The sequence below is a fragment of the Rhipicephalus microplus genome, chromosome 5 (genome assembly GCF_043290135.1).
Source record: "Rhipicephalus microplus isolate Deutch F79 chromosome 5, USDA_Rmic, whole genome shotgun sequence".
Taxonomy (NCBI): Eukaryota; Metazoa; Arthropoda; class Arachnida; order Ixodida; family Ixodidae; genus Rhipicephalus; species Rhipicephalus microplus.
In genome coordinates this window covers 17,242,468-17,266,123 of record NC_134704.1, presented here as the reverse complement: position 1 = coordinate 17,266,123, position 23,656 = coordinate 17,242,468, and the positions used below count along the sequence as shown (strand labels likewise).

General features: G+C 45.1%; 2 protein-coding genes across 2 annotated transcripts in view; one reads left to right on the top strand and one right to left on the bottom strand.

The window, feature by feature from the left end:
* The window catches only part of LOC119174939 (acetylcholinesterase-1), a 163,496-nt gene that overhangs the window by 139,497 nt on the left and 343 nt on the right, over positions 1–23,656 (bottom strand). The window lies entirely within an intron of this gene.
* Positions 3,773–23,656, top strand: part of LOC119173991 (oxysterol-binding protein-related protein 9) — a 36,969-nt gene continuing 17,085 nt past the window's right edge. Inside the window, exons 1-12 of the mRNA XM_075894924.1 lie at positions 3,773–4,045; positions 6,626–6,688; positions 7,043–7,121; positions 8,386–8,471; positions 10,720–10,818; positions 12,235–12,309; positions 12,423–12,473; positions 15,474–15,570; positions 16,681–16,845; positions 18,940–19,128; positions 21,611–21,644; positions 22,394–22,449. Of these exons, the coding sequence (XP_075751039.1) occupies positions 3,926–4,045; positions 6,626–6,688; positions 7,043–7,121; positions 8,386–8,471; positions 10,720–10,818; positions 12,235–12,309; positions 12,423–12,473; positions 15,474–15,570; positions 16,681–16,845; positions 18,940–19,128; positions 21,611–21,644; positions 22,394–22,449 (1,114 nt within the window). The 5' untranslated portion in view covers positions 3,773–3,925. The remainder of the gene's footprint in view (positions 4,046–6,625; positions 6,689–7,042; positions 7,122–8,385; positions 8,472–10,719; positions 10,819–12,234; positions 12,310–12,422; positions 12,474–15,473; positions 15,571–16,680; positions 16,846–18,939; positions 19,129–21,610; positions 21,645–22,393; positions 22,450–23,656) is intronic.

Genomic DNA, 23,656 nt, shown 5'->3' with positions numbered 1-23,656 from the left:
ACGAATGGTGTTCACTGGTTTCGCCAAAATTTCGCGCCGGGACACTGTGGTGCTGGGTGCAGTCGCGCCGAAATCGTGAATCGAAGCTTCGGCTGTAAAGGGCCCATCCATGTTTTCCACTGGGGCGGCAGGAACCTTTGGCTTCAGTCTGTACGCTACTTTGACCGCAGATGGCCTAGAAGTCGGGACTACGGGCCTAGAAACAGGAGAAGATAGTCTTCGCGAAGTTTTTTCTACGGTCTGCTGCGCCCCTCTGGAAGTTCCGACGCCAGACAGAGGAGATGAGGTGGCGCGTCGCTTTGACACGGAGGTGCTGACAGCTTTCCTGGGTCCCGCTGCAGCCGTAGTTCGGTGCGCGGAAGATGGCGATGCTTTGGACGGCGTCGGACTGGGAGAACGGCGTGATAGTGGCGCTGTGCTGAGGGCGGCGCCAGGTGGAAACGCCGATATCGAATTGAACTCGAAGCGACCGGTGCTAGGGTTGAGCACGACAGTGGCGACGGGGCGAGCGGGTGGTCTTGCGCTATTTTGGCGGCCACGTGTTGGAAGGTACACGGGTATGGGTCGCGGATTTCGTCTCATAACGTTGTCTAAAAAGTACGCACCACAGAACTTCGTCGTCGTTGTGTTGTTGCAAATACACGCTCCATATGTTTTCTGGCTCACATCGCCTATAATTTTGTATCAAAGAAAGATCATGGGGTAACATTTCGAAAATATGCAGCGCCTTAAGCATCTTCGTGGACAAGCATAATGATATCTACGAGAAACGCGTGATTTATTTAGCGGTCTACAACGCCTGCTTTATCTTTTATTTCACTCGGGACGCCAAGTGGTGATAGTTGTGATGATGATGCTCGTGACGCATTCTCACGTTAATGGCTCACCACAGGAATTAGCCAAGAAACAAATTCTAAAAATCACAATGGTAACATGTGAAATGTATCAGCACCGGCTTCATCGCATAACTTGTGCTCAGCGATTATGATGATGATGATGGTGATGATGATGATGATGATGATAGTGAATTTTTCTAGCTGCTTACCTATCGTGCTCGGTATCATTTCACCAATCAAGGCGCTGATGAGCCGTATTTGTGTTAAGCCTTGTAACCTCCGCCATTTAGCGCTCAAAGTAAATTTCGTAAAGCCAAAAAGATTTCCTTTACAAGTTTTCTACACGAAAAAACAATTTTTAATCACTGGCATGCATCGTGGCCAAATTAAAGGATCAGATTAGCGATAACTGCTGTAACCTTTTTTTTTAGCAGCTGCCATTGACAACGTTAAAGCTGATTTCTACCTTACCATTGACCCGTTTCTAATTGCTTTAAAGGGCCCTGAAACACTTTTTCAAGTAACCATGGAATGAATTCACTGGAACAGCTTATTGTCTCATGAATTCAACGCCGCAAAAATTTTAAGAAACCGTCTAGTGCGAGTGGAGTTACAAAGGTTTGTCGCATGCTGCAATTGCATTCTCTCTTCTCTCGTCCCGACGAAAACGCTGGAAGCTAAACAGGGAGGAATGGCAGGGCCGCAGAAAAACGTCACGCGCGCCTCGTGACCTTGAGCACTTTTTTTTTCTTTTTGTTCTTCGAATGCGCGGCTTTCTCAATCTGGTCGCGCGCGCGCGCGTGCAAAAGTAGCGGCCTCCCGCGGTGATCCCTGTAACGAGCGAGCGCGCCATGTTCAAATCAGGCAGTGGCTGATAGACGGGCTTACTAGGTGTGACTTTGGGGCATATTGCGTAATTTGTCGAGAGAAAGCAATTTTCAGCTGACTTTGATAATTTATTGTGAATTCTAGGCTGCGTGCTGCACTATAATATTTAGCTCACGTGTTGTCGGGAGCCTCTACTGCCGATCGGCAGCGTTTTCTGACCCTGCTCAAAAAGTGTTGCAGGGCCAAAGTAGTTATTTTAACTAAAGTTCTTGTTTGTCTTGTGTATGTTTCATCGTGGTCACTGAACTTTTTGTAATCTAACTTTCTCTGTTCTGTACATGACCAAATTTATTGTCCCTATCTGACTCCTCCGCACGATGTGGGCAATCTAACTTGACTGAGTGAGCACCATTGTCTGCGAAAGAATAGAAATAAAGAGAGAGAGAGAACTATGTGTCTAGCTGTCAAAAAACAAGCAGAAGAATGACACATGAAATATAAATTGTTATATCCGCGAGAAAAGGTCAGGTTTTTGTAAGTTCTAGGAAACGTGATTTCCATTCATGGCAAAAAAATAGGGGGAGGGGGGACAGCTCCGCAAGGTCAACTGAATTGTGCCGGTAGATTTATGCTCATATTGCGGGCCAAGATTAAATGTTTTCTTACAAAAAATCACAGCCGGTTTAAAAGTATCCTTCACTGGCACACACGACGAAGAATCCACCTTCATATCACCTCTTAATTGGTTCTACATGAAAAACTTCCACTACTGGTATTAAGAGCGATGTTTCATTTTTTTTTAAATACAAAGTCGTCCCAGCACTAGTTTAGGCACAAGCTGCCTAGACCAAGCCTGCATATGGATGTCTACACGACTATATTGCACAGGCTCGGAAAAGCAATACTTGGATTCAAGACTTTTTCACAAGGTTTCTTTTTTTATCTTAATCGACTGCATTTGTTGGGATGTTCCTGTTCGGGGTTGTTTTTTCTCCTTGTTCTCATTTTCTTTGGTTACGAAAGTTACACCAGGCACCGCCGAGGACTTACCCTCGAGCATAAGTCAAGCAAATGACGCCCTGGAAATATGGTGGACATCACGTCCTTAAGCAAAAGTTTTCTGCAAAAAGCCCCGAGATATGCGATGACGATGCTACTGCGATGCTTCACCTCCACTATTTGACACGCACTTACTTGAGGGGATCGTCTAGGGGTCGGCCGAATATCTATGGTCTCATTTTTTTTTCAAATGATACTAAGGAATAATAAAGTGGATCCTTGAATTTGTGGCCACACGCAAGCTAGAAGATTGGCCAAAATCTAGATAGTTTTTGGAATAGTATCTTTAAATAACAGGTTAAAATGGGTGTGTGCAAAAAGAGAAAGTTGAAAGAAGAAAAATTTATTGATGAATAATTAAGTGTAACGAAATACAAGTAATGAAGCAGGGAACTTGAAAAAAAAAAGAATTTCGAAGTGTACGAAATAGGAGTAAGAATTTATTTCAATATTTCAATATCTTACGAAAACGGCAAGCGCCCCACGACCATCGTCATCACTCCGACTAATATTTTTTCTTCAGACGCGAATTTCAGATTCATACAAAAGAGTGCTCGCTTCGCTGTCTAGGATTTCCTGATTGAGAACAAATAATGTTCTCGCAAAACCTACATCTATCGTGTGTGTTTTTTTTTCTTCATTTATCGATATTTTTTTTTTGAATTCCTTTGCTGCTTTTCCTCTTCCAATCACATCAGCGCGTAATGACGCCTTTCAGCACCACTCAAATCTTACCTACCCAGAAAGCTTATTAGCGATACTTTTTTGCAGACTAGTTGGTTCATAATTGAAAAATTGAATTGCTGCACAAACTTGAAGGAAAACAAGGGAGACAAGAAAGAGCTGCGCTCTTTCCTGTCTCCCTTGTTTTCCTTCAAGTTTGTGCAGCAATTCAACTTATTAGCGGTTCTTGCTGTTGCTGCGAACGCTATGCTACCGTCACCATAACCACTACAACTAGTAGTGTCGCCAGCACTTCCACCACCTCCAGCCCCACCACCATGCGTATCGTTTGCAGTCCTCCCGTAGTGGATCTAAGGCATGCGTTTCTCGGTTGACAACTGAGCAACGACGACGGCAACAGTAGCGGCGCCAAGGATTCGCGCCCTTTCGTCGGGCTCAGGGCCCGCGAAGGAGGGCCCGGGCGGCAACGCCTGGCCGCCAGCGAAGAGACCCCAGCGAAGGGGCCCAAGGCAAGAGTGATGAGTGCCGGCCCTAACGGCATGGAAGGACCGCTCAGCGTCTGGACGAGCTTCATCAGCGGCTGGCATTTATGCTGGGTGGTGCTCGATGACCGAAACGGCATCCTCTACCGGTTCAAGGTGCATGTTCCACTCCTCTTGCGAGCCATTCTGAAGACGCACGTATTGTCTCGGAAGTCACAACCAAGCGCACGCTTTAAAAAGAAATCAAGGGGGGGGGGGGTGCACAAAGAGAGACCTAGCAATTTGCTTCAACGGTTTCCTATATTCCATTGATGTTTTTTTTTAAATACGACGTCACTTTTAACAGCAGCAGCAACAACAGTATAACAGAGGAGCATTACAATATCACGTAGTTATTCGACAGTGAGATTAGTGCACTCTGTCGTGAAGTTAACGATCAAGCTGCAACGCCTTACCACAACCTCATCGCAAAAAGCAGGCGCTTTCTTTAACTTCAGGTGAACCGGATTCATTCAAGCATTCATTCATTCATTCATTCATTCATTCGCGAAACTTCATTTGTCAAAGGAAGTCGTAGTCGGTGCCCTCGACCAAGGGCTACCACTGGCCTTTGTTGCCAGCTTTAGTAGCCGCCTAAATAAGCGCACCATATTGGTTTGCTATTGAAAATATAATTTAGGGGACCGGGATTTAATGTAACTACATTCTGTGTAGAGTATTTCACATAGGTATTTTGTTACACGTTTCAATACCTGCTTGAAATTTATTGCAGTGAGAGAACACAGTTTCATATCTTCCCCGAATTCGTTCCTTGGCGATGTCTTACGTCTCGAGTACAACTGTACAATTTATATCAAAAGAAGCAGTCTAATGATGTTGGTATTGAATTGGGATATTATAGTGTGCAGAAAAAGAGTCAAAGCTTCGCCGCAAGGGCAAAGCAGTGAATGCGATAGCAACAACTTGGAAAGTAACGCTGAAAACGGCTAGAAGATCGAAACGTGCAGCACGCTGCTCACGCATAAAATGACGCGCTAAAACAACACAAACAGGACGAGAGATGACAAACAACGTCTACACCTCGACGCTTAAGGCGTTGTTTAAACAAAAACGACGCACTAAACGTAGTCACAGGCGCAAATATGAGTGCGAACTCACGAGTGTCCCAGTTGTTACCTCGCTGTGTTTGAAAAGCGCGCTCTTTTAGCAAACGGGGAGTTCCCCGCGAGCTAAGTGACCTTTGTGGCACAGGCAACTAACGCAATCTTTCCGGTGAAAAGCCAAGGCACATGATTTTCCCACTGAAGGATAAGCGCGCGTGCACAAGCACTTACCCTCCCCCCCCCTCATCCGCGGGGCAAAGTACGCGTGGGAGATAAGCGCGCGTTGGCGCATCGTGACGAGCTGGGTGCCGAGCACCGGCGGCTTTTTTTTCTTCAATTTTCCTACATATAGATACGTATACGTATACTGTGCATGACGGTGGCGGTGGCCATAGTGACGGCAAAAACCAGCCGAGACTGTCCATATAATTGCTATCACAATAAAATAAAACCCAACGAAGTTCCAGCAGGATGCTAGGTTGTTTCTATGACGTTCAGTACTATTTGCATAATTAGCTTGTTCTACGACCGGCTGACAAGCGGAGGAAGAAGTGTTTACTCACCGTGAAAACGCCACCTCATATAGTATGGTCTTTCAGCGTCTATATAATTGTAATTCAGTTTTGAACTATTTGGAGTGATGTTGAAATTGGATGCAGAAAGGCTACCCAATTAGCATGCGCACGCCGGATGAATCTAACAGGAGGAGACGTGTGATCGGAATTCTGTAGGATATCGATCCAACATCTAGCCGCTAGACGAGGGCACCTTTCAAATAAATGTTGCTAGCTGCTCTTTAGAACAGCCAGCACTGCTTCCCACTTCTTTCACGGTCTACCTTCGCGAGTTCACTCAAGTACGACTTCTCCAATCTTCCCCGACTTGGACCACGCCAACGTGTTTCGAGCTCTCGCTTTCAACCAACCATCGAGCTCAAAGATGAGTAAGGATGACGTAGAGACACCTTACAAAAGTGACGCCATTCGAATCTACTAATTGAGTTGCTCGTTCATGGTACACGGTCGTCCAAAAGACTCCGGAAGCCTGAGTCACCATCATTTTCCCTTTTATCTGATTTGACGGTAAAACCTTTTATAGTTCCTATAATCATTGTACACAGACCTTATCTCATTCTGTCTTTCATTTTATCAGTCCACCTTTATCACTTCACCTTTATCACTTGCTCAAGGAAATAAACACATAAAAGGGACTGAATGTGACCCGTCTTAATGTGTGCGTATATTCAGGTGCCCTTGTCGTATTGAGAAACAGATGTTTAAAGAGACAGCACCTGTCTTGTTTTTGTCACCATCTGTATGCACTTAAATGCAGTGAAGTCTTTTAGCGCAAAATCGTAGTAATCTAATAATGTATTTGCTTGCGTTAACTTGAATTAATGTACTTAGTCCACGGACGTGTCCTTATTGAAAAAAAACTGCCGCGACATGTGGAAGTGAGGACACGTTATGTGCAGCGTAAATTTCCAAATTAAATTAAAACATAATAAGAATCGGTATTCTATTCCTACTACAACGACACACCCCTTTCTCATACTCTGAGTTCGTTAAGGGACAGTTATTTTGTTTATTGCATAGAGTCCTGGCAACATACAAATACTAGGTCTCTCTTGCAGTCGCATCAACAGAGGCGGCAACGACGTGGCCTGCTAGCTAAATTCGCTGGCATCAATCTTCTGGTAAGTGTCGTCGCTATTTGACATTTTTACGGCACTTGAAAGCCTAATGGATCCAGGAACGCTTCTACTATCTACTCAAATCATCAAGTAGAATTTTTCAAGGTAAGTATTACTCACCCCGGCTCCCGATACAAAAATCTCACCGCAATCAAAATGCGTTTAGGGAGGGGAAAAAACAAAGACGATGCTTAGAAGTTCAGTCATGAACAGCGCTAAACAATTTGACTGAGTGCAGTTTCGCATTTAAAATAGACTGAAAAACAAAAAACGTATCTCATAACAGTACATCAGATATGTATTCATGCTATTCGAACGACGTGCCGCACGTAGCATATACCTGTATTATTTGCGCAGGGTGCCATAGTGACGAAAGATCCCAAAGAACCCAATGGCTTCTCCGTGGTTTCCGAAGGACGCGAGTACAGGTTCCAGGGTGAGTGAGTATACATACCACTCAGGCTTTTGGAAGAAACGACCATGAGTACTTGTGCGCCACCAATTACGCGTCTGTCTCTTTACTATTTTAAAAAGGAATTCCCACGCTTAGGCACAAATAACTTTGCCGTGGAAACCTTGACGTACACAAGCCTGGTTGATCGTGACAACTAAAATGCTCTAGTTAACACTTTCAAATCTTTACCAAACTATTGCTAATCATTGTATTGCGCTCGAAACAACAGGTGAACAAGATATTCCGCGATAGTGGAGGGATGAACTATATTAAACTCCGTGGACAGAGGAGCGTCAGACATTTACTTATCGCACACTGTAGTTGATCGACACTAGCCGAAGTCAAAATGAAAGCCGCATAGGCTTCCCAAGTTATAGCCTGCAGTCGAATGAAATTTGTCCTGGTTCGGAATATCAGCCCCCGACCACGCCTTTCTAACGCTTTCTTTCCTTGGACTACGAAGAGTTACTACCCGAGGAATCCGTATACAGTTGTGTGCGTGTGTGTGTGTGCGACGTATGCTACAGCCGGATAAAAAGGAAGCATTCCCCTTCGCAATACCACTCGCTGTTCGAGCTTTCGATTAATTAGCCATCGCTCTGCAATCTTCTAGCTTCGTGATAATCTCCCAGCTCATATACCCAGAGCATAGAAACTTCTCCCTCAATTTAGAAAGTACACTACACGTTTTCAGATATTCCCGTTCTAACTTCGGCTACTGTCACGCAGATGACAAATTTTCCTTTTCTATCACTGAGCTACGGAGGAAGACAGTTCTTTATACACATCACTCAGTATTTCTGTGCTCGTAATACCAGGGAGTGTTAGCCAGTGCCGCTTGTAGCCCCGGCGGCTAGCGTGGAACACTCTTTTTTTTTACTTTTTGCCAGAAGGCGGCACGTGATCTTTGATCTTTGCACGTGACCGATAAACCGTAGTATGCTAACTTACGCCATTCAATCTTCCGTGGCGAGGCCCTCGCTATGAATCGCAGACCACAAAACTTTCTTTGCCAACTATTCCTACGGCCTTTTATAACATCGCCGGCTGCTGCCAGATGACGCTTCGCCACTGACGCTTTAGAGTTGAAATCAATTAGAGAGTACGCGGGGAGTGCGTCGAGGCGTGGCATTGTGGCTTAAGTCAAGATTGGGATCAAGACACGTAGCCGGCAATAGGCGTGACTTCGATTTAGAATTATACGCGGCTATTGTTCCCGCGAGAACCGCTGTTTTTCTCCGCGCAGCTCCAAGCGATGAAGAGCGCGACACGTGGGTCATGGAGCTCGAAGAGGCAGTTCTTCGACAGATGGTCTCCCGTCGAGCTTATCACGTAAGTGACTGTTATATTTCAAGCATGAATGGTACGTTATACATACATAACTTGCATTGACGTCACTGTGGTCGCTATCTTCACGTACCAGCTAGTTGAAATGCTGCGTGAACTGTAGCTCGACCGTGTGGTGCAAGAAACGATGACATTAGATTAGTGCCGGGGCCCTTTCCAATGCCTTATGTTCCTCCTTGATGCGCCTGCCGAACAGAAAGTGGGGTTAGCACGAAAGAATGCGAGGAGTGAACGACTATCTGTCGTCCCTTGCGCTGGCACTCTCATATGCGATAAAACGTCGCGGTGTCCACCATTTTCAGGTACCCAGCGCATAGAATCTCTCTGTGACGTCACGTGCCAGTTATGTGTATTTCGGATGCAACGCAGATTGATAATCAAACCACCACGTTCAGTTTTGTTCGAAATTTAGTTGTTCATGAGCGCTCAGCACGAGTTGCGCTTAAACTGATTGTCTATGTCACCGATCGCACAGGAGAACCCTGAACGGGGGCGGTATAGGTGGGTTTGCTTCCGGTGTGACGTCACGCCCACACAATCGGCACACGGAGCACCAGAGAAACGTAAAAAAAAACAGCATTCCATTTGCATGCACCCAAGACTAAAGCCATCTTCTTTTCCTTCTCACTGATTTATTGATCATTCCTTCCATCCCTACAGCTTTCTGCACCACACTGTTCAGCCCTGCCTCGGCAAGATCGGCCTACCTTAAACCATGCTATCATTACGAGTGATGACGTCATCTTGTGACGGCATGTTATGCGATGTCACATATTTTGGCGATCAGTGACATACTGTATATGTCACAGACCACCAATGGGAGACGTTCGGTGGATTTAGTGGCTGACAGTTGTCCCGTCAGCGATGTCCTCTGTTCTACGACCGCTGGCCGATCGGGGCCGCATCAGCAGACTTTAATTACCGTCTCTCAATCTTTTATTTTCTTCTCAGTCTTTACTTCTCTATATGTATATATATATATATATATATATATATATATATATATATATATATATATATATTGTAATCCCTCCTTATCCATTTTCTTGTGAACCACAGTTTAGGTGTCGCACTTTGCTGCAGATAGCTGCGGGATTCACTTTTCATTTTTCCACATTTAAAATCACTCCCCCACTCCCTTCCCTTGTGTACATGACGCATACAGCGTTGATTATTTGCCAGCGCGACGTCCTGATGACGTCACATGGTGAAGTAATCAAGCCGGAACTTCTGGTCACGTAACGTTTCGCATAGTTCGTGCCGACACCAAAGGTCGCTTTTTTGCGTCTGAAAAATCATCTAACGCTTCTCGAAATGCTAAACGATTTCAACGGTGGAATTTCCATGCTTTGGCTCTAGCACCGAAGCCGTGAGCTCTCATTGCTACGCAGTGATAAGGGCCAGACAATGTTGATTGATTGATTGATATGTGGGGTTTAACGTCCCAAAACCACTATATGATTATGAGAGACGCCGTAGTGGAGGGCTCCGGAAATTTAGACCACCTGGGTGGGCCAGACAATGTAGAATGCATTCGAGGATCTTCCTCATGCACGCAAGTGTGCACGTACGCTTGGTGCGTTTTCACGGCGCTGAAGATTTCCACAATTAATTATCTTCGTAATGCAAGACAGCACGCTGCGTTTACGCAATACTGGCTGAGTGTCATCGAGTCATCGTTATGTTGTATTAACAGGCAATGCAAATTGATAAGCCAATTTTTGTTGTCATTTCTTTTTCTTTTTTGTAGCAGGAGCATCGTGCAGCACTTTTCTTTCACTACTAAGCACTTACTTCCGATTTTCTGGTTATACAGAGAAAAAGTGTTATCTTTACACATAAATCGGTGCTTGTGGTTCAAGCTTATAATGGACACTTATAATATCGGAGCATAAATGCACCGAAAATAAAGGGCAATTAAGTTCCAGAATATTTAATAAAGAGTGACCAAGTTCACTAAATGACTGCAAGCAGCTTAAAGTGTTGCGACACCTGGCGGAGCAGGTCTCAACCACGCACTTCTTTCTACGTGGCTTCTCGATCACCTTTGGCAGAGCACGAAACACCATGTTATACCTAAGATTACCACAACGTGCGAGTGCCAAAACCAAACACCTACGTCGAGGGTCAGCACCGCTTGCATAATTTCCGAGGTTCTTTGTTTCACAGAGACTTCATACGCGAGACGCTTTCATGATTACGCAGTGAAACCCTTTTTTTCGGCTACTCGCAGATTTGGGACAGGCGATACATCGGGCCCACTCTGGCCCTCGTGAACGCCAAGCTTCAGGACGCTGGACTTTTGTACGAGGAGCTGGCATGCAGTCTGCACGTGAGCGCACCAAAGAAATATTACAGACTTATACCATGAATGTAAAACAGGGCAGGCGTCATCGACATACTGAGGCGCCTGTAGCGACGTCCCGGCATGTAGGCTCCGCCCAGCCCAAAGCTCGTCACCGCCCTATCTGATCACGTGACAACTGGCACAGCAGCTGCGAAGCTGCCTCCGAGCACAGTGCGTCGGGTAGCCTCCCACACAAACACCTCTGGAGTCTCCCCGACGTGCTGTCCTTTCTTTTTTTAACATGAAAGTGTTTTATGCCGAGGTACACCACGGCTCCGCTGACGTATTCCCTTCGCGGATATGACGTTGTAAAATGTATAACAGGTTACAAAGAAAAAAAAACGAGAAGGAACGATTCTGTTGAGCGGCGTCGTACGAGCAACCTCTCGATTGGCAGCGCGCGGCGCTAACCACTATACCGCTGGAGCGTACGTTGTTGATGAAGCTAATGGCAAGCCATTTATATACACCATATGTACTCCATGGGTTGGTCCGAAACTTTAGCGTGTTTACATTGTCAGTAGCGAGACGGCCCGACGGGCTCGCGTTGGGTAAGGCCCCTAGATGAAACATCTTGTTTCATCTAGGGACCTTAGCGTTGGTCGCGCTCTGAAGGTCGCCGCCTCCACAGAGCGCCGCCTCCAGGAGCGTGGTTTCTCCTGCGCGCTCGCTTATCAGACTCGTAATTCGAGAGAGGACGAAGGTCAGTTGGCTCGCTGCCGCGGCGGCGTTTACGAAAGGAACGCGCTGCTGACACATGACGAAGTAAGAATTGTGACGTTTGTTCGCACTTGTCCTCTACATAGACTATTATACGGATAGGTTTAAGTTGCCGCCATGTAAACCTTTGTGTTTTGTGTTTCCCGTTTTAGCAACTAAACTAACAATGTTACGGGAGATGCATACGCATGACAGCGGTTTTGTTGGTGCATACGACGTTTCATGACGTTGTTAATTCACGTCGCTATATAAAAAACCCATAAAACATCAGCTTGACAGCGCAAGATGGCGGCGTACACATCTATTAGGTAAAATAGTCTATACATCTGCACTCGTTTCGTGCGTCTTCTTGAACAGCGCGCTTTAAGTGTCGATCTGTGACAGTAGTTACTCCGCGCTCATCCTGTCTACGCTAATTTCATGCGTGCTTTCTGCTTGAGCTCTGCGCTGCAAGTTTCGAGCTGCTTGCCGTTCTGGACGCGACTTGGCAATTTGTTGCTGTTCCTGAAACAATTCTCAATAAACGCTCAACTACCTGTGTTAAGGTACGCTTCACTTTCATGTTATACAGATTGCTAGATAGAGAGATCAGCCACTTTTTTTTTACGTACCACCGCCTTTTTTTTTTAATTCTTCCACCTTAGCGCTACCGCGTCTCACGTGAACGGATTCTTTTCCCAGGAACTCGACAGACGTTGGTCTACTGAGGAGGCAGGTCAGAGAGCGCGATGGCCGGGCGTCATACGAGACTTGCTGGTGAGTATGCCACGACAGCCTGCGGCGGCCGTACGTGGAGGTCATTTGTAACATCAAACGCACCATAACGTGCTGTTATGCTGTACTTCGACCTGCTTTTGATTTTTCCGCAGACGTTCCTTACAACTGCCCGTGCCACCATGGCTCTGTTGGAAAACCTAAAGGTGAGCCTTGCAGATTTTTTTTTTTAAATCACCGCCATATCCAAAAAGTGAATGATTTAAGAGGAGCTTGCTCGGAGGTGCATGGTGCGTTTCTTGGCGAGACCATTTCTGTAATAAGACTTGTTAACCAGCCGGCGCATGATGTGTACGTCGAAGGCAGCGCTGTTGGGCACGTTCCGCGGCCGGCACTGTACAGTGTTGGTCACGTCGATCGGCACGTTAACCACCTGCCCCTTTATGCCATACTGACCCCTATTGTGAGTCAAAAGTCTATAGCGCTCATAACAGTAGGAAGGGCAAGATGGAAGCTTGCGTTGAAAAATCTGTAAACAGGGGTTGTATCAAGCCAACGTCGGCTCGACACAACCCTTGTTTACGGATTTTTCAACGCTCATAAATGGCAGACGTAGAGCTAACAGAACATTATCAAGTGTTCAGCTGTTTCCTCCTCCTCTCCGCGTGCACTGCATAGCGTGTCTACCCCTTCGTATTTGGCCCGATATGTTTTGGTTCACAATACTGCTTTCCTAGCCTCCAACAGTAGAGAACTACCCCGAGTATTATCATAGATCCTTTCTTTGGCAATTTCCTGCTTAAATGTTCGATAGATCTCTAGTGCGGACTTCTCAATCATGCCAATTCTTCACATGTCAGTCTCCATTTTCTTCACCTTCTTAACAAATAGTTGTTTTTTTTTTGGTTTGGCCCCCTGCTGTTTTCCAAGTATTTACCAGTCAATTTTCTGGTTCGCTTACTACATTTTGTATCGACACTCTTCATGTACAAGTAGCTGAATACCTTCCTAGCCCAACGCTCTTCCCCCATTTATCTCAATCGCTTCTCAAGTTCTATCTTGCTGCTAGCTTTCCTGCCCTCAAATGATGTCCATCCCATATCCCCTTGTACTCCCTGATTTAGTGTATTCCCGTGAGCTCCAACGCCTTGTGTGACGGCGCGCCATCTAGTGAACATTGTTGGAATCACCGGAGAGGCGACCAGAGCGAAGCGGCGACCGAAGAAGTGTACAGTGGCAACACCGGTGTACACGCTGGATGACGCCGCCGGACAGGGCGCGAGCATAAGAAGCTTGCCGAGCAAACTTCTAAAACCTTTCAATTCTTGCTTACAATAAGATACAGCCGAGCTAGTCGGCAGGTACTCGTGTTAAAATACTATAGGACGTCCCAACATGGACATAAGAGTGAATTTATGGCACCACAAACGCCAACTAATTGTTGGTCTGTGTTGGTGGTGTCTTGGCTTTTCTCTTGTGTCCTTGTTCGGATGCCCTAGTCTGTCTGACATGAAATTCTTGCTCTCAGACTTCGATTGCAACCAACTTCAACAACGTAAGGATCAATTCAGGAAGGCATAGTTTGAAAACTGATATATGTCGGCTTTTAGAGACAACAAGGTGTGTTGGAACTTTGCTAGAAGATGCACGTGTGTTCGCCGTATAGTGGATAAGTGGCTAAGGTGCTCGCCTGTTGACTCAAAAGTAACGGGTTTGATTCCGACCACGGCGGTCACATTTCAATTAAGGCGATACGGTAGGTGCCCGCGTACTGTGCGATGACAGTGCAAATTGACAGTGCAATTGAATTGACAGTGCACGGGATGATCGATAGCCCTCATTACGGTGTCCGTCATAATTAATTCAATGTTTTGGCACGTAATATTAATATTATTAGGATGCACGTGAGCTTATAAAGAACCTCGAGCTGATGCCCGGTAGTGCACCGCCGGCTTTTAACACTACCAAAATTAGTTCGTAACTTGCAAAATTTTATCATGAAAATGAGTAGAAGCGCGATGTTGTAACAGAGCACTTGAACTTTTCACGTTCCACAATATTGTCACACGTGCGCCTGTCTGTTTTTATGTTACCTCCCTATCGCACGTGTAACTGCTGCCTAATCCAAAGTTCCAAACCACGCCTGAAAGACTGAAAACCCTCGAGATAATATTAAAACGTTCCGATGAAATCGCGCGCACAATGCTAATATTAAAGTTTCTTTTGGAACTTGCGCGGTCACTGGTGATAACACTGGAATCTTTGAGTAAGCATGTATTAATACCGACGTGTTTCACCGCTTGACAGATCATCTGAGAGCCGAGGCTCTGTTCGCCACTATTGTACAGAGTGTACTGATGCAGTTTGGGTTTCCCGGGCGCAGGTTCGCACGAATAAATGGTTTCGTCTTTAACACATCCACTGCTGCTTTCATACACGTCACGGCCGAGGGACAATATAAACAGAATAAATTTGCATATGTGTGACGCGTTATGTAGTGTACCTACGTGCAACAAGTGCAAGAGAGCACCTAGTGATAACTGGTAAGCATAGATATCAAAAATCTTTGTACCCCGAGCATCGCTGGAGCCAGGCTTTGGACAAGTGGTCTTGTCTTACTCAATCCAACAACTTTCCGATGTTTTGTGCACATGTGTAAGCGTCGTACGCCATCCCCCATTCATAAATATCAGTTCGGGAAGGGCAAAATCGAAGACGTAAATCGAAGAAAGTAAAGAGGGGCGGGCAGACGGGAAAGTAAATGAATGAATGATTGAATGAATGAATGAATGAAACTAAGAGCGTCATATTCTTTCCTTACTTTTACTTATGAACTTACACCTTTAATTACTGATTTCAGCACTCCAGCTTCAACTACGTTAAAAACTTGACCCACCTAAGCGGTTACATCATGATAATGGGCATTAGACGTACCGATTGATTGACTGGTTGATAGATCATTTTAACCTGGCGTGACCCACCACGGGAAATCGATGGATATCTGATACTAGGCATCAAGGTCGGTACAGCCACGAGGGTGCATCCACGTCAAACGATATATAGCTGGCATACACCAAGAGTCACATTTCACCTGCTATCACATAACATACACCATAAGCACTGCTTCTGTGAGAACAGGCTTTACTTTCGTCTTATACCGATTCTTATGAGGGAAAGATCAGCCAAACGATTTTTTTTCGTCACAGGAAATGATTCTTCCGGGCCTATTGGCGCAACTAGACACAATGCAGCCACGAAAGAAAACTGTCACCATGCTCAGCCTGCTCAGGACGCAAGCTGCAGGTGAGAAGAAATGGCTGGGACGCAAACAAAAAAAATATGCTTCCTACGTACCGTTGCGGCGGCTGAATTCGGGGGACATTTATCGCGGGCCTCCAGACGCTCTCGTACCTGCAAAGCCGCGTGAACTTTTCCCCGAGAAAGGAAATATTCGTCGATTCCTCACGCCGCTTGCCATGCCATCTTATACGGAGCAATAACCTTTCCGCCCCACCAAGTATACTATCACTTAATTTTCAGCCTTATAGAAGCGCCTATTTTACATAATCTTCTTACAGGCCTTATGAGCGTCGGTAAGAATAGCAAACGGGACAAACATCAAAGACTGCAGCGTCAAGTCTGCACACTAATCGAATCGTGCCGAATAAGTTATATATATAGGTTGTAGGGGCCCTCACCAAGGCTTGATCTAGACGTAAGTCGCAATACCTATGTTTGTATCCACAGCCACATGCTCTTAATTGATGTTATGGCTACCCAGTAAAAGACAATCATCGGCAAAAAAGTTGATGGCGATGAATATATATATATATATATATATATATATATATATATATATATATATATATATATATATATATATATATATATATATATATATATATATATATATATATATATATATATATATATATATATATATATATATATATATATCCCCGAACTGCTCCACAAGTTGGTTACGCCAAAGTGCACTTCCCCAAAAAGTGAACTAGAGAGCATATTTGCGCCCGTTGATACGTGTACAAAATAGGATAGAGAAACAGCAGCACACAAACGCATTAAGCGCTATGTCAGTCTCGATCATGTTGTTCTCGCAATAACTCGTTTTTTTATTAATAATATAAGATCGTACTGCTACAGCGCAGCTCAATTTGAGCCTGAAGAAAAGGTACAACAGCGCAGAAGATAAACACAGAAAACAGCATGAGTTTTCCATCTGTGTTTCCGTTCTTCGCTGTTGCATCTTTTCTTGATGCTCAAACTGAGGCGCGCTATACGATATTACAATGCACCAAGTCGCCCAATCTGCAGTGCTTGTCGTTTCCTACGCAGAGTAAAACTGACGGCTCGCGCTGAATGTGCTCCTTCATTTTTTTTTTCGGAGCGCAGGCCTCGCCGTGGACCCGCTGTCCGCGCTGATACGCCGGAACCCGGAAATGACGTCAGAAGGCAGCGCGTTGCTCCAGCCGGCCCTTCGAGGTTCGCGCTCCCTCCTACACCACCCGTTGGCCGACATGGCGCACGCTGACCACGTGGAATTCATGTCCAAATTAGGTGCGCGCAATTTATACACAAAACAGCACGCATGTGACATACATATACATATCCATGTAACAATACACATAAAGTATCGTGCTTTAAGAGCTTCATCACAATTTTTTTAAAATGATAAGGGCAACAAGGATCGTGTAGATTCGCTGTTTAGTTCAAAGGGGAAACACATAACCTGCCCCAAAATGAAAAATTGATCACACAAGGTGTAAGTATACATATGAAGAAGGGAAGAAAAGCGTGGGAGTCGAAAAACGCTCAACCAATCACAACTGCTGTTCAGGAATGAAACTTCACAAATATAAATGGTGAGCTCACACACATAAGTATTTTTTTTCTTTTATCATCACCATCATCATCATCAGCCTGACTACGTCCACTGCCGGACAAAGGCCTCTCCCGTGTTCCGCCAGTTAACCCGGTCATGTGCTTGCTGCTGCCAGTTTATACCCGCCAACTTCTTAATCTTATCTGCCAACCTAACCTTCTGTCTCCTCCTAACCAGCTTGCTTTTATTATATATATATATATATATATATATATATATATATATATATATATATATATATATATATATATATATATATATATATATATATATATATATATATATATATATATATATATATATATATATATATATATATATATATATATATAAGGCTTCAGACTTCTCCTTTCTAGCCCACTACGATGGAGCAGTGGTTAGGGTGGTCGGCTGCTGACCCCAAGGTCACGAGTTGCATCCCGACCATGGTGGTCGCATTCTGATAAAGGTGTAATGTTAGAAGCCCGTGCGATGTCAGTAAAAACACCAGATGGGCGAAATTTCCGGAGCGTTTCACTACGGAGCCCTTCATAATCGCATCGTAGTATTAAGAAGTATAGAAACCCAGTATAAATATTATTTTATTGTTAACCTCCCCTCTCTAGTCATGGTTACGGTACAATACTGCAGTGCGAGGAAAGTCGGGAATACAGCCACATCTGCGCCTGCTGTACCTTGGTGTTGTCAGTTGTAAGTGTGTGTTTCACCTATTTAATACACACCTGGTTAATAAAGCTTACTCAGAACGACAACGAGAGTAATATTGCACAATAACAATGCCAATAAGCTTTTCGGTTTATAGTAACGGGGACTTAATGTCAAACGTGTTTTAGTGGGATAAGTAAAACAAATGACACTTTTGTTTCTGTTCCAAGTACTTCCGGCCAAGCACTTACTTTCGGTTTTCCAAACATTCAATAATGCATTTTAAAAAATAAAGCTGCTACAAATCGATTATTTAGGTTCAAGTTTGAAGTTATATTGGATAGATCTTGTCTATGGGTATACCTTAAAAGAAAAGCCAAATAACTGTCACCGTAATTAATAAAAATGAATTATTCGGGTTTACTGCAAAGACAGGCGCTTTTTCAATGAGCAGCCGGAATCGCAGTGCAACCTTGCGGAGCACATCTCAACCACGTGCGCCCTTCTGCGTGGCCTGTGAGATCCGCTTCGCCGGCGCGACCAAACTCAAGGTTATACCAAGTGGTATAAGTAGAATGAATAGAGGAAGTTTCCAGACAGGCTGGCCGATGTTTCGATAGGAGGACCTATCTTTGTCAAAGACAAAGATAGGCAAATATAGACAAAGATAGCTCATTCTATAGAAACGTTGGTCAGCCTGTCTGAGGCACTTCCACTGTTACCACTACGTGTTACCACCTGTCGGTTTGCATCTTGATATTGAGGTTAATCCAAAGAATACACCAGGGCATACGAACTCACCAGTAAGTTCAGGATTAAAGTTGGCTCCAATGTTTTTTACTCACTAGAAATTATAAAATAATTGTTCGAGGTTAACATATCGAAACCACGATATGATTACAAGTGACGCCGTAGCGGAAGGCTCCGGAAAGTGCGAACACTTGGGGTTCTTTAGCATGCGCAAATCTCAGTACACGGGCCTTCGTACTCTGTTTCAGTAGCATTTGGCCTCCATGCACTGAAACGCGGCCGCCACGGCCGGAATTCAATCCCGTGACTTTAGGGTATTCAGCAGACATTACTTGGAGCACGCTTAATGATGATTACATCAGAGTGTCATGCAGACACGTTGGGCCATCGTAGTCCATCCACGTTAGAGCGTACCGGAACGCGGAGCCTACCGGCCATTCGAAGTCCCGGCAGCGGCCAGCAACACACGAATGCCGAAAACTCGACCCTCATGTCTGACAGCGACAGCGCCGCCAGCTCCACGGCACGCTACCTCACCGCGCACAGCAGCGTCGATGCATCCGGTGAGGACGTGGTGCGACTCGCTAATCTATACCTTCGAATATACACTGCAAGTGAACTCCGGAGGCTGCGGTCGCTCATGCACGAGCAAGTTCAAAGGGACAATAGTGAGGAAAATTATTTGTCTCGTGTTAGTAAACTACTCTTTCACAATACCAAAATCATTACGCTTGTCTCGAGAAGACGCTTAGTAAGCGAGGAGACGAAAAAAGAAAGCGGCTCCACTGCTGTGAAACCTGAAGAATCGCATAGCAAGGTCACGCATTGATTCCTGTTCGCAGAGTTCCTCCTGCTCCGATAACCGAGTCGTCGACGGCGTTGATGTTAGTGGTAAGCATGTATAGAGTTTCCTAGGCACGAGTAGAATATCTTTAGGGAGATCCACAAATTCGGTGTGCAACATGCACACTACTATTTCATGCGCTTTATACACCGCCTGCTTGTTACGCCAGTTGAGATGCGTGTCGTCTGCAGTGCGTTCCATCAGGTTGTTTCCTCTTTAGACGTAGCGACCAAGTGCCGGCGAAGTGCATGTGAAAGGAGCAATCGCGCACTCTGCAAGGTGGTGGCACCCTCTCTTGAGCGGCGCAGGAGTCAAGCACATGTCCGAAGCATTTTAGGCGACCTTAAGCTAATTATTGCAATTACTTCTTGTTTATTGTTGTTTATTCTGTCATGTCTTAACTCGCTCGTTTATTTGAACCCGGTTTTTAGCATGCTAGCCAAGTCATATGTCTGTACTGAGCACTTTATTGTGAGTGTGACCACGCCATTCATCGTTCAACTACGAATGGAGAAGTCGGCCCCTTGAAATGTTGCGCACTTACAACAAAATAAGAGTGCCGATGCTATCTCGAAATTCATCCTGCAATTACCATGACGTCATGCACTTTGACGCTGTGTACTAGAGCCTACGTAGTTTCTAACCGGTAAAACTGAAGTATATTGTTTACGGGGAGAGGGGTAGGCAGAGACGACATAACGAGCTTCAAAAAATAACGCAGCACCAATGTCGCCAGAGTGCGAAGAACAGACTTCTAATTCCGTGACGCGCAGAGATATTGGTGGGGAACTTACAAATGAAGCTTTGAGTGTTTTTTCCTCTATTAATACACACCCACTATGGCGAAATAAACGTTATTTTAGTTTTCGGAGTACAATTTATCAATATCAACCGATTGACTGTTGCACCTCAATGTCCTTTTAGGACTAATATATGCGCAGAAAGTTCGCATGAAACGACCTGTCTGATACATTACACACACGTTCCTCGTTCTGCCTGCTTCGCGAGAAGTACGTGTTATTCGTGGTTTTACTTTTCTATTTTATGCCAGTCCTCCACGCGCCCATGTAGGGCCTGCGCATAAGTAACAAACAGATAAAAATTAATAACCCGAAAACACTTTATTCGCGCGCATATGCGAAACGGCGCGGGCCAGTAAAATGGAGGCGAGGTGAATACCAGAGATGGGAGTGTGGAGACGGTACCGGGGCTGACCTTGTGTGGCATGCTGCACAAAGCGCGCGCGAGTAAAAGCTGCAATTCCCGCACACACGACAGAATACGCGTTCTAAATGTCCCGAACAAAAGTCGGGTCACGCGTAGGATCCGCAGCGTGCGGGACAATATTTCGGACTCGGGACGCCTATTAAGATGACGAACGAGGCCTCGTGGGTTGCAGGACTTTTTAAGGCTTTTTTTTTTTTGCCGAGACAGAATATACGCTCACATTTCAAAGGACAGCGACACCGTGCTGTGAATAAAAATAATCAAAACGCAATGCCGCGTTATGCGCGACTGGGAGAAAGAGCTTTAGCGTGCGTAACACCGCCAGTGAGGCGATGTGAAATTTTCCCCCTTTCACTTTCTCGGTTTCATCTTCTGCGTCAAATCTGTTTCTAAAAGCTGGATCGTAAAGAATTACACTGTGCGGCACGCCTACATTTAGGCGTAAGGATATATTGACTCTGGGATGACCGGGCCCATTCTGTGCGATGCGGAGTGACGATTTGCGTAGGCAGGCCTCATGCGTTCGTCCGCGATTAGCGTCCACATCTGGCGCATTCGTCGTAAATTACGTCTGCTGCATGTAACGGATACATGCAGCAAGCTATTCAAAGGTGGATGCAAATGGCTTTGTGGTTATGAGCGTATGTACAGTCACGCTCAATATTGGGTCCAACACGGTGGCCATGGTTCAAGTGAACCCAAGCCGTAATGGCGAAACCAGCATTTGCTTAGAAAACACCAGTAAGTGAAAGTGTTGTCACTCTTATTTTCTACGCCGTCACCGCTTTGCAGTGTTGGTGCCACTTTGAGCACGGACAAAATATCACAACTCATACTGGGCGCGACTGTTCAGTGGTGGTTCTCTGACGTATGCCAAATAACCATTGTCTGAGTTGCCCTATAGACAAATTTATATAATTTTCAAATGGCATTCCTGGTTCGTGTTACCAATCGGTGCCGTGTGTCCATTCCAGATTTGCACGCCGACAAGAGTTCCAAGTCACTACTGTGAGTGTGACATTCATTTTTTTATCTAATCTTGCCACTGTTCTTTGGGTATATACATGCATCGTGTACCTGTGTGCCTTGCTGCAAACAGCGCATCTTAAATTCACATAAGTGCCACTAAGAGAAAGAATCAAACAATGTTTTACGCAGGGACAAGTGAAACCTACAAATTCTACAAGCACGGCATTGACTAACATGGCATGCCAGTCAGCCCAGTCTTACGTCATTGCATGCATGCGCTGAGTATCATTATAAAACAATCCACCAATTACTCGCCAATAGCGTAAATACATTGTTCAAGTCAGATTGATTGATTCGTTATTGCAGTGTGCACAAGATGTGCCTTGTGTATATTTCTGAAGCGTGGAAACTTGGGCAAGTTGGTAGGACATAACTGAATGCAGGAACAGCGCAACCTAGAAGTAGTCCTGCACCTTTCTACGCATGCCCAATTTTCTCATTTTTCGCCTATATATGTACACCACTCCGATATTAAACTTTTTTGAATTTTTTTTTTGCTTCCGTAGTTACGAAGCAACTACTTCTAGGTTGCGTTGTTCCTGCATTCAGTATATTTCTGGTGCAGTATGGGTCACTCAATAATAGTTCTTATTCTGCTAAATAATGTGCTCACGCTAACGGTGCATGCTGTGGTTAAAATGTGGATAGCTTATTGACCCGTAAATAACTTTCTTCGCACACTTGAAACCCTGCCCGGTGATACCCGCACGGACGACCACGCACTGTAGACTGACCGCCGTCACAGCTCAATCCAAGCGATCCGGCCAGAACAGCAGCGATTCCTGTAAGTAGCATGCCTTTTGTACAATGTCAGACGGTGATGAAGATTGTTCAAGGCGTGCCGCCTTTGAGATAGCGCCAATAATAAAATGTCAACAGGCGACGAAGTCGCACTGTTGATTCTGAGCAAAGCGTTCTGCTTACGGAAGTAATGATCGTGGACGCACAAAATAAGTGAAAGTAAGGTAGTCACGGACAAACGGACACCGAGTGCGAACATCTGCCTTGTTCGCGCTTCGTCGTAAGCTCTCTTGACGGGGTACCAAGAACTAACCAAACCGGTGCTGCGGTAGGCGAAGCTACCGTAGTACGCAGTATTTCCGTAGGCGAGCATCGTGCTACACCGTTCGTGTTCGCTGCATCCGGAGAATTCTTCTGAGGAGTTTTTTTCTTTTTTTTTTGGGGGGGGGGGGTGTAGTGATTTTTGTTTCGTGAAAGCAGTTTAGCACACTTGGCTGATGTGTTTTTCTTTGTGTTGTGATGGTCGATTGAAGTGAAAAGAAGACGGCAGTGAAATTTCGTTCTGCGCTCTGATAAAATTACTGAGCAACAATTGTGGTATTAAACGCTGTTTACAAGGACGGTGCGATAGGAAAAACAACAGGGTCTATAGGTGATTTCCTCTCTTTGAAAATGAGAGTAATGTCGCTTTCAGAGAAACCTCATTATACACGTATGTCAGCTTCAAGAGTAGACAAAGATATCAAATAGCACTTGTGTTGAAAACCGACGAAGGAGCATTGAACATTGGATAGGTTATCTAATACGACGTAGTGCTGGTTCAGCAAACTTTAACACAATATAGGCTATTATAAGGATCGTTTGGAAATTTCTGCCTCGAATTTCAGCGAACGATCAAAGAGCTGATCGAGCGGCCCAAGGGCGTGCATCGAAAGAACAGCTTTTAAGCTACCCAGACTTTTGCTCCAAAGTTGTTACACATGACTAGTCATCGTGCTGTTGCTACGCCCACAAAGCAATTTTCGACATCAGCTCACAATTCACTTAATTAAGGCAGCCATTACAAACAAAACGTCGGGTGCGCGGAGCTGTTTTAAAGAAAAATTCAATTCACCCTGAGGGAATCCTCTTGGGAAAATCCACTGGATGCAATGAAGTCGAAAAGTGAGGCACCAGGCTCGCCTAGCGGGAGAATCGCGGGCTACAGCACGTCCACCCAAGTGGCCCAAAGCAGTGCCAGTTCGGCTACT